This window comes from Rhamphochromis longiceps, linkage group LG7 (genome assembly GCF_057381845.1).
Source record: "Rhamphochromis longiceps isolate RC_006_pf linkage group LG7, R_longiceps_female_GT1.1, whole genome shotgun sequence".
Taxonomy (NCBI): domain Eukaryota; kingdom Metazoa; phylum Chordata; class Actinopteri; order Cichliformes; family Cichlidae; genus Rhamphochromis; species Rhamphochromis longiceps.
In genome coordinates this window covers 20,241,019-20,252,465 of record NC_140563.1, presented here as the reverse complement: position 1 = coordinate 20,252,465, position 11,447 = coordinate 20,241,019, and the positions used below count along the sequence as shown (strand labels likewise).

At 39.0% G+C, this 11,447-nt stretch overlaps 1 protein-coding gene across 1 annotated transcript; it reads left to right on the top strand.

Annotated features, from left to right (window-relative positions):
* The first annotated feature begins 642 nt into the window (after positions 1–642).
* LOC146665229 (collectin-11-like) lies at positions 643–6,297 on the top strand. The gene is made up of 3 exons (XM_085413562.1): positions 643–1,073; positions 4,231–4,296; positions 5,027–6,297. The coding sequence occupies exons 1-3, from the start codon at positions 908–910 to the stop codon at positions 5,503–5,505; spliced, it is 711 nt and encodes a 236-aa protein (XP_085269688.1). The 5' UTR covers positions 643–907; the 3' UTR covers positions 5,506–6,297.
* Positions 6,298–11,447: the final 5,150 nt, after the last annotated feature.

The window sequence follows — 11,447 nt, the reverse complement described above, 5'->3', positions numbered from 1 at the left end:
AGGCTTTGGGCCTCATGCTCCCCCTCTTTTCTGTGTCCAACACAGAATACACACAAAATACTCACCTGGTTTTTATTTCCTCTCCAAAGAGTGTCAGATATTTTTGACTTTGGGTTCTGAAATTGTTTTAAAGCTGTACATGAAGCAGCACAACTAGACAATAACTACTTACGTATAATGGTGAGTTTCTATTTTATTTTCATTTTAATACAATTTGACACTAACATAACTGAATAACTTTGCAATTTACATTTATAAAAATTCAGTTTAAAAAAATTACATCATCTGCATCTGGCTATCCTTTCTAATAACTGTGAAATTACTGCTTGATCATATTTACTAAATGTCAATTGGAATTATGATCAGAACACTAACATAAACTGTAAATAAGAAAATCTTTCACCAATACCGAACCAACATTACTGATCAGATTCTATTTATCTTTAATCTAAACCCTGCTATATTTCAGATCTAGGAATGCAGGCCTTTTGATTATTCATGTTTGACTGATCACAGTGGTTTGCCTTTTGTGAGTGGAAGGAAAAGCTTTTAAAAGGCATCGGTTGTAAGTGAACTCTCGATTATGACACCAGAGGCAGACTCTGTTTTTTTCCACCTGTCTCTCATTATAGCTGGGCTGGATGTCTTATATATCTGACTTTGACTTTTTTCTTTGCCACTTCTGTTTGGAAGCTGCAAAGAAGGATCACATCCATATCATTCGTCATTTAAACTGTGAGTATTTGTCTCTAAAAAGTACAGTTTTTTCTATTCAGCTGACAACCTGCAACCAAACAAACTGTTATTTTTCTTTGATTTCATTTATTTAAATTATCATAAAAATTGAAGAAGATTTTCATTAGAAAATAATTTCCAATATGTCACATTTCAGAGTTGCATAAAGAAGATGAAGCCATTTGTTTTTGTCATAACCTTCTGCCTCATGGCTCCTGTGGGCTACAGTCAGCTTTTTGGTCCTCCTGGTCCTAAAGGCCCACCTGGGTCACCTGGAGAACCCGGGGCATATGGAGAACCTGGAAAACAAGGACAGAAAGGCTTGAAAGGAGAACCTGGTGAGTGTGATAAACATCCCCCCAAATACACTCTCAGGGAGGGTTATTTTTAACCCCATAATGCCAAGTGTATTGTACAGGACTTTTTATAGGTTTTTAAAAATTTTACATTATCAGTATGATTCTTTTCCACCAAAAAACCTAAATAAACTGCACAATACATTTTCAAGCAATGATCTGGGTTTTTTTTTTGGGTTTTTTTTAAATTCCAAATGCAGTAAGTTGCGGTAAGCAGTAGTTCAACAAATACTTCAATTAAAAAACAAACAGATTTTCCTGGAAATTACTTCATGGTCTAACATATTTGTGCCTCACATGGTTCTGGGTATTTGACCCAGTGGTTTTTTGATTTTGGACTGTTGAATGTTGTTTTGAGGTTTATGTGATTTCTTTATAGTTCTACATTGTTTAGTCTTTTGTGTCTAGTATTTCCCAGTGCTTCCTATTTTAATTATTTATGCGTTTAGTTCTTAGTTCTTTGTTCGCTTTTGAGCCCAGGTTTTCTTAGTCTAGCATCTGTGTGTCTTCCCTAGTGTCCCGTGTATGTTGTCGGTCTTGCTTCCATGTTTATTCACCTTCTTTCTCCACAGTTGAGTCCCCGTGTCTCTTTGGTCCCTCTGTGCCCTGTCTCTGTAGTTTGCCTTGTTTACCCTGTCAGTCATGTCTCCATGTAATTTTCCCTTGTCTACGTCAAGTTTGTGTGTCTCAGTCTCCATGTCAGTGTTAGTTTCCTAGTTTATTGCTATAGTCACTTGTGTTGTGTATGTTATGTATGTAGGTTTCTTTCAGTTAGATTCTGTTGTCATGTGTGCCCCAGGTGTGTTCGAACTGGAGATAAGATAATGTGGACTCAAACGCAGACACAGATGCAAGAGAACTTTTAAACTGAAAGCCAGCCTTTATTAGAGGCTCTACAAAAGACTGCAAAACAACTAATGAAGGGAAGAACTAAAAATGCTATAAAAACCTAAACTGGGTGAAGCTAAATATAATAACATGGGAAGCCTCAAAAACATTACAAAAAACAGACTTCTAATAATAAACAACACAAAACACTGGGTCACCGAGCCAGGACCGTGACAGTAAGTGGTGATGTGTTCGGATTTGAATTTGGCCCACGTTCTGGATCAATATATCTACAATATATTTGGGAAAAAGTAAGCCCTCATAACTTCCTTAGCGTAAGAGCTACACTGGTTTGAAAAAGTGTTTGCCGCGTTCCTGATTTCATATTTTTTTTGTATGTTTGTCACACTTAAATGTTCCTGATCATCAAACAAATTTGAATATTAGACAAAGATAAAACAAGTAAATACAAAATGCAGTTTCTTAATAAAGGGGTTTATTATTAAGGGGGAAAAAATCCTTGTAACGTTTGATCACATAGTTTGAATCAAGACTTACAAATTTAAGTACAATATTGGCAACATTTAACAATTTGACTCCAACATGGATTTTTTCACATTGTTGTGTTGTGTACATGATCATTTTCCCCACCTTATATGGACGACATTTATAAACAACAACAGGGTAAAGTTTTTTTCTCTGGAAAACCAGAAACTGGAAACATTGGTATGAACTTCACATCTTATTTGATGTGTTTATATCTTCACTTTAGGGGCTAGAGGGTCTCTAGGACCACGTGGATTTCCAGGACCTAATGGACCAAGGGGAAAACCTGGACTGCCTGGCCTACCTGGAACTATTATAATGTGTGGACGAGGTTAGAACATAAGAATAACTTTATTGATCCCAGAGGGAACTTCACAGACACACACTTTAATAGTGGCTCTATGGTGTTGTGGTTTATACATTTACCTAACAAGTCATATCTGAATTCAATCCTGTGAAACTTAAAACCCTTTGGGGTTGTGTCAGGGAGGGCATCTAAGGCAAAAACATGCAGGGCTACCTACTGTGTTGACAACTTGTGAATAAGGGAACAACTAATAGCAGTTTAACCATAAATATACAACACACGAAAACTACATTCCCATAAAATATGCTCTTTTAAGTTTCTAGTGAAAACCAAAAATCTTAAAAACAAAGAAGGTTGGTGGTGTTTGTCTTGACTCCATTTTGAGACCATTTTTTCTCCTTATATTTGATCTTTCTTTTGTTTTAGTTTTAATTTTACTTTCTCAGTTTTTCTCTAGGTTTGGTCTCTAAACTTAATTGGTTAGGTTTCTGAAAGGATAATGGTTTTGGGAGTTGAATCACAATTCACTATGGTTTAGCTTATTAGGGAAGTCAAGGTCCCATCTAATACAAAGTATGTCTGGTAAACCTGTCAGGGCTGCAGCTCCCACACATCCCACAAAGAGGACTCAAAATGCAGGCACTTACTGAGTTGTGAGGGAGGTTTATTGCAAAAGGCAAACACAAAGACGGCATTACAAAAACAGAACTAAGGGTAATCTAAGTGTGAAGTGCCAGTGTGTGAATGTGTGTGTGAATGTGTGGATGAATGACTGAATGTAGTGTGAAGCGCTTTGGGGTCCTTAGGGACTAGAAAAGCGCTATACAAATGCAGGCCATTTACCATAAACTGGGAGAAACGTAATTTAACAGCAATCCTGAACACGAAGGGGGACAGCAGGGAGAGGACACAGTGGATTCACAGACAGTTTTCCAGGAGACGAACACAGACGGACCAGTCATGAGTACATGAGTTTACACAACATAAAAACACACAGAGGGACACTGGGAAATCACACATACACAGGTGGGAGACACAGCTGGACCTGATTAACCTGACGAGACAGAGGAAAGACTAACACCAGGGACCAACAGAGGGAGCACCAACCCAGAATCCCAGCACCAGAACACAAATAATCCCAAAGCTAGAACATCACAAATAATAATAATAATAATAATAATAATAATAATAATAATAATAATAATAATAATAATAATAATAATAATAATAATACACCAAACCCAAAATCACTGAGTCCCGGGACTCCATGACAAAACCTTTATGCAGACAAAACTTTTAGTATATACTGAACCAGGTTTAGCACCAGATGCATTGTATTGTGAGATGTCCCTTATGTTTTCATAATTATTTTACAGTTTTGAGAGACGTGGAAAAAGACAGATAACTAAATATGCAAATGAATAAATACACACTTTGTTAACTCTGTGTTTTGTCCAGATCCTATTGGCTCTTTTCAAAGCGACACTGAAAAGCTAATGAAGAGAATTGCCAAGTTTAAACTTGGTAAGTATCTTATCCATATTCATTTGTTTCAAATACATAACTGCTATTTTATAGCATAACAGACAGCTGTTATTTCTTTCTGCTGTATTTTAAATTTGATGGTATATCTCTGTTCTGGGGAGTTTGGCATCACTATTACATACACAGGACTCTTCAATGGAGAAAACTGTATTAAGACCACCCCCACCTACAATTTAAAGCAAACCAGACATAAGTAACAATAGTCAAGATGTTGTTGTCAGCCACAGAAGGGACTGGTGTGGTAGTGGGTTGCAAAGTAGCTTGCAGATGACCAGCAGCTGTAGTCAGGACTCAAATTGATGCCTATTTGTATTATTTTGTTCAGATTAACGCAAAGATTTGCTGTCACTGAATGAAGCTAAGAGGTCACATCACTATTGTAATCAATAATAGTATAATAAACAGCATTCTTTAAATTGATAAAGAAAAGACTACATAGTCAGTTTTTAATTTTATTTTATTAAAATACCACCAGTTTGCAACAATAATAACCTGAAGTCAACACTGTAAAAACTATATTGATAAACAGTAACAAAATAATTTTCCAATGCCAATGCAGTAGCTGTAAAGAACATATTATTGATTAACATTAATAAAATTCTCATATTTAGAGGTTTTACTTCAAAATCCAAGTTTCTTTTTTGAGACAATTCATGGTATATTAGTAAAATAAAATTTTACTGAATAAGAATCTTTAGATAAGCTTTAGAAAAGGCAACAATTATTTTGCCAGAAAACATATCCTTAAGATTGCCTACAAGTAAATGTCTTTTTTCTAATTTTACTTTTCTGTGCTTTTTTTCAGCTGTAAACTATGATTTTGTCCAAATAGTTGATCAAAAATACTTTGTCTCCAACAAGCACAGAGGCAGTTTCTCAGAGGCTGTAGTGTTTTGCAGCCAACGTGGTTTAGAGCTGGCGTTGCCACAGAACGCGGAGGAGAACAACGCACTGACTCAAGTTCATGGCAAATTCAGAGCCAAAGCCTGGATCAATGTGAACAATAAAAAAGCTGAGGGGGAGTTTAAAACTGACATGAAAAATCAACCTTTGACCTTTAAAAATTGGGGAGAAGGGCAGCCAGACAAATCCATTGAGGATACAGGCTGCACAATGCTGTCAGAAAACGGTTCCTGGCAAGTGACACATGAATGTTCTCTCAATGTCCACATCATTTGTCAGTTATAGAAATGTCTCATGAGAAGAACTGCAAAAAACTCCCAAAACAAACAAACACAAATCCCACATTTATGTGTATATGTGTATTTTCAGCTTTGCATGCTTAATCTAACTCTGTTTCAGCCTTCTTGTGTGTGATGGCAACTAAAGATTATGTAATGCCAAAAGTGAGAAAGCAATGAAAAAAGATCAAAATGATCCTTATGTTCCTTATTCAGACATGATACCTTTTATGTTTAATTTACATCAGTTCATCTAAATCATCTGTTAATTACGGAAGAGGATTAGGGCCACTGGAAAAAAAAAAAACAATTCTGACTTTAATCTCAGAATTCTGAGATTAAAGTCAGAATTCTGAGAAAAAAGTCAGAATTCTGAGATTAAAGTCAGAATTCTGAGAAAAAAGTCAGAATTCTGAGATTAAAGTCAGAATTCTGACTTTTTTCTCAGAATTCTGACTTTAATCTCAGAATTCTGACTTTTTTTTTTTTCTGAGATTAAAGTCAGAATTCTGACTTTAATCTCAGAATTCTGACTTTAATCTCAGAATTCTGACTTTTTTCTCAGAATTCTGACTTTAATCTCAGAATTCTGACTTTTTTCTCAGAATTCTGAAAAAAGTCAGAATTCTGACTTTTTTCTCAGAATTCTGACTTTAATCTCAGAATTCTGACTTTTTTTTCAGAATTCTGAGATTAAAGTCAGAATTCTGACTTTAATCTCAGAATTCTGACTTTAAAGTCAGAATTCTTTCCTCTTTTTTTTTTCCAGTGGCCCTAATCTTCTTCCGTAGTTAATGCAGGGTGTCTTTACATTAGAAAAACTACTTCATGGGCTAAATTTTTCAGCTTTTGTTTTACAAAATATTTCCTTTTGCCTAAGCATATTCATAAATACACTACATTGCTAAAAGTATTCCCTCACCCATCCAAATCACTGGATCAATCACTTCCATGGCAACAAGTGTATAAAGTCAGACAGCTAGGCTGTAGACTGCTTATACAAACAATTATGAAAGAATGGGTTGCTCTCAGGAGCTCAGTGACTTCCGGTGAGGTATCATGATAGAATATTACCTAACTAAATATTCCACAGTCAACTGTTAATGTTATTGTAACAATGAAGAAGTATTTGCAATGACAGCAACTCAGAGTCAATTGCTACAGACCTCCAAACTTCATGTGGCCTTCAGATTAGCTCAAGATCAGTATGTAGAGAGCTTCATGGAATGGGTTTCCATGCCTGAGCAGTGCATCCTTACATCACCAAGCACAATGCAAAGTGTCGGATGCGTCGGATGCTGTTGTGTAAAGCCTGCTGCTACTGGACTGTAGACCAGTGGAGACATTTTCTCTAGAGTGACAAATCATGCTTCTCCATCTGATGGGTGGGAGAGTCTGGGTTTGGCAGATGCCAAGACAATGGCATTTGTCTGACTGCATTGTGCAAAGTGTAAATTTGGTGGAGGAGGGATTACAGTGCAAGGTCGTTTTTTAGGAGATGTACTCGGACCCATGGGTATGCCCAATGACAGAATGCAACTTTTACAGGGAGTGCAGAATTATTAGGCAAGTTGTATTTTTGAGGAATAATGTTATTATTGAACAACAACCATGTTCTCAATAAACCCAAAAAACTCATTAATATCAAAGCTGAATGTTTTTGGAAGTAGTTTTTAGTTTGTTTTTAGTTTTAGCTATTTTAGGGGGATATCTGTGTGTGCAGGTGACTATTACTGTGCATAATTATTAGGCAACTTAACAAAAAACAAATATATACCCATTTCAATTATTTATTTTTACCAGTGAAACCAATATAACATCTCCACCTTCACAAATATACATTTCTGACATTCAAAAACAAAACAAAAACCAATCAGCGACCAATATAGCCACCTTTCTTTGCAAAGACACTCAAAAGCCTGCCATCCATGGATTCTGTCAGTGTTTTGATCTGTTCACCATCAACATTGCGTGCAGCAGCAACCACAGCCTCCCAGACACTGTTCAGAGAGGTGTACTGTTTTCCCTCCTTGTAAATCTCACATTTGATGATGGACCGCAGGTTCTCAATGGGGTTCAGATCAGGTGAACAAGGTGGCCATGTCATTAGTTTTTCTTCTTTTATACCCTTTCTTGCCAGCCACGCTGTGGAGTACTTGGACGCGTGTGATGGAGCATTGTCCTGCATGAAAATCATGTTTTTCTTGAAGGATGCAGACTTCTTCCTGTACTACTGCTTGAAGAAGGTGTCTTCCAGAAACTGGCAGTTGGACTGGGAGTTGAGCTTGACTCCATCCTCAACCCGAAAAAGCCCCACAAGCTCATCTTTGATGATACCAGCCCAAACCAGTACTCCACCTCCACCTTGCTGGCGTCTGAGTCGGACTGGAGCTCTCTGCCCTTTACCAATCCAGCCACGGGCCCATCCATCTGGCCCATCAAGACTCACTCTCATTTCATCAGTCCATAAAACCTTAGAAAAACCAGTCTTGAGATATTTCTTGGCCCAGTCTTGACGTTTCAGCTTGTGTCTTGTTCAGTGGTGGTCGTCTTTCAGCCTTTCTTACCTTGGCCATGTCTCTGAGTATTGCACACCTTGTGCTTTTGGGCACTCCAGTGATGTTGCAGCTCTGAAACATGGCCAAACTGGTGGCAAGTGGCATCTTGGCAGCTGCACGCTTGACTTTTCTCAGTTCATGGGCAGTTATTTTGCGCCTTGGTTTTTCCACACGCTTCTTGCGACCCTGTTGACTATTTTGAATGAAACGCTTGATTGTTCGATGATCACGCTTCAGAAGCTTTGCAATTTTGAGACTGCTGCATCCCTCTGCAAGATATCTCACTATTTTTGACTTTTCTGAGCCTGTCAAGTCCTTCTTTTGACTCATTTCGCCAAAGGAAAGGAAGTTGCCTAATAATTATGCACACCTGATATAGGGTGTTGATGTCATTAGACCACACCCCTTCTCATTACAGAGATGTACATCACCTAATATGCTTAATTGGTAGTAGGCTCTCGAGCCTATACAGCTTGGAGTAAGACAACATGAATGAAGAGGATGATGTGGACAAAATACTCATTTGCCTAATAATTCTGCACTCCCTGTATTGTTTGTGGTTACCGGAGCACCGGTAATATCCGGTCATACCTAGGAACCGCTTCAGTTCCCGTCTGGTGGTTGGAATCGGGTAGTCTAAGATTGCAGCAATCTTCGCCTCCACCGGGCTGACCTGTCCAAACCCCACCTGCTTACCTAGGTAAGTGACTGTTGCCTTACCAAACTCGCATTTAGTGAGATTGAGGGTCAACGAGGCCTCGGCTAGCCGCTGAAACACTGTCCTCAGGAGGGACATATGATCTGCCCATGTGTCTGTGTATAGCACTACATCATTTAGATACACATTGCACTGGGACACATCTCCCAACACCAACTGCATTAAACGTTGAAAGGTAGCTGGGGCATTTTTCATGCCAAAGGCCATTAGTGTATATTGCATGAAGTGGTCAGGTCATGCTGACTCAGGGCATCTAAAACAGGCTCTACAACAGGATTGTTGGTCACCTCAGGGGTAGGATAAACTTTCCCACCCGCTATGTCATTTCCCATTATAAAATTCACCCCATTAATCGTTCTTAAATTCCTCTGTCTGCATTCGTTTACAGATCGAAGCACGGTCAGCAGCTTTGCAGGCCGCACACTACCAATCGAAAAGGACACTTTTTTCCCTGGCAAAATCAAGATAGGACTGACCCTGTCCCCTTTTCAATCTCCGGAAACGCTGCCTATAAGCCTCTGGGACCAGCTCATAAGGATATAAGGATAGCACTTTTCAGCTTGTCATAGTCCAGGCAGTCCTCAGCTGACAACGAGGAACAAACTTCCTGAGCCTTACCTGCCAGCTTACATTGTAGCAAAATGGCCCATGAGTCCCGTGGCCAGTGCAAGGCTGTGGCTATTCGCTCAAATGACTCGAAGTAGATGTCAACCTCATTGTCGCGGAACACCGGAACCAGACGACTGTTTTTCCCCACATCAAACGGTATGTCTGCCTGCCGAATGGAGGCAGTCGCAGGAAGGGAAGCCGGCTGGAGTTCCAACTGTCACAACTTGACAGCTGTCTCCGCCTCCACCTCCACCTTTTGCAATTCAACCTCCCTTACAGTATGTTAAAAACTGTTAACAAACTGTACAGTGACAGACATGTTTACTAATTAATCAAGGACATCATAATTGTTTTCATAAAAATTTGTTAGTTTTTTATAGTCATGTTTTATCAGTATTTTATTCTCCTCATCTCAATAGTGCTTTGCCTGTTAGAAAACTAGGTGGCGCTCCAAGTTAAGTTTAATAGCTTCACTACCCCATAGACCCAAGTTCAAGGTGTGTCCAGATGTTGCTTGTTACAAGAATTTGGATGCTATTGTAGCTCTAATGTAATAGAAACTCTTGAGATTAAGAATCCTGGGCCCAGATAGTGTCATGACACTGGGTCTGTGACTCAGTGTTTATGTGTTTTCTGGTGTGATTGATATTCATTGATTTAGTGTCGTTCATGTTTCTGGTTCTTAGCTGTTTTCTGCTTACGTTATATTTATAGTTTCTAGTCTTTAGTTTTCTGTCACTATGGTTTCCCTGTGTTCCACATCTAGTTACTCTTGTGTCCACGTTCTATATTCCCTCTCTGTCTCCTGCAGTCAGAATGACTGTTTCTTCCCCAGACTCAATGTTAAGCTTGCATCTCCATATCTGTGTCTTTCCTGTTTTATTTTGACAGTCCCTTGTCCTGTGTTCATTGTCTTCAGTATTGCTTCCACCTTGTCTAATTGTGTCCAGTGTTTAAAAAGTTTAAAAAGGTGATAATTAGAATACAGTTACTTTGTTGAAATAAATTGATTACATGGTGGTCATTTCCTGTTTCATATGTTACGCTATCCCCTCTCTAATTTTGGTAATTCAACGTATTGCTGGAAACCCAAACAAAACACACAATAAGAGGCTCTAATGTAAGCGTCCTGTTAATTTTGGTAGCGTCAGTTACACAATGGACCCAGAGCCAGCACAACAGAGCCAGCAGTGCATGGGCAGGAATGCATTTCTTACGTGGAAATTCCGACAGCACTTCACATTTAAAGAATAAAGGGATGGGCAAAATCTGACCATGCAATGCGAATTCTGTTTGCCAGCAACTAAGCTGCTCTCAGTGTGAAAAGATTCCACCTCTAACCTAAAGAAACATCTGGAAGTTAGTTCTTTTTTAAAAACTAATGTTAGCCTACTGCATGATGCATCTACCTTGTTTTAGTTGTGGCAGCTACCTGGGTTATATTCCACTTCAGTATCTTCGATGTACTATTGCTGTGTTTGTTACTATTACTGAAGGCTACTTGCCACCAAGCTAATATTGCTAGCTGGCGTTAGCCGAATTTAGTTCATAGACTGCAGACTGTTAGACTTGATGGATAGCATTAACAACCTGCTAACGGCAAATAATCTTGTGCAGTTCTGAAGCAGTCTTTGAAGTAACCTTCATTTTTTTTACTTAGTTTGTTGCTTATGAGCCATTTTAAAAGCAGAACTGTAAGTGTTTTCTCAATACATCATATTTTGGTCAACTATCAGAATGTTAACCATTCCTCGCCGTCAGTCCCCTGACCGTGGTCGGGAGACGCGAGGGGAGATGCTTCCTCCAGGGCCGAAGTTTGTCCTCCTTCGGGGTTAACTCCCTTCACTTTTGTGGAGTAGTGAGGCAGACAGAAATCAGCCGAGGCACCGGAGAGTACTGAAGAGATGAGGCTTTAATAACAGTACTGCACACTTCGAAAACACACTGCATAGCCTGTAGCCCGTTAGAACGCTGCTCCCGGTCGCCCTCTCTACCCATGACACACTCTCTCTCTCTTTTCCCTCTTTCGCTCCCCGCGTTTCCTTCACGCGCATGCTCACACAC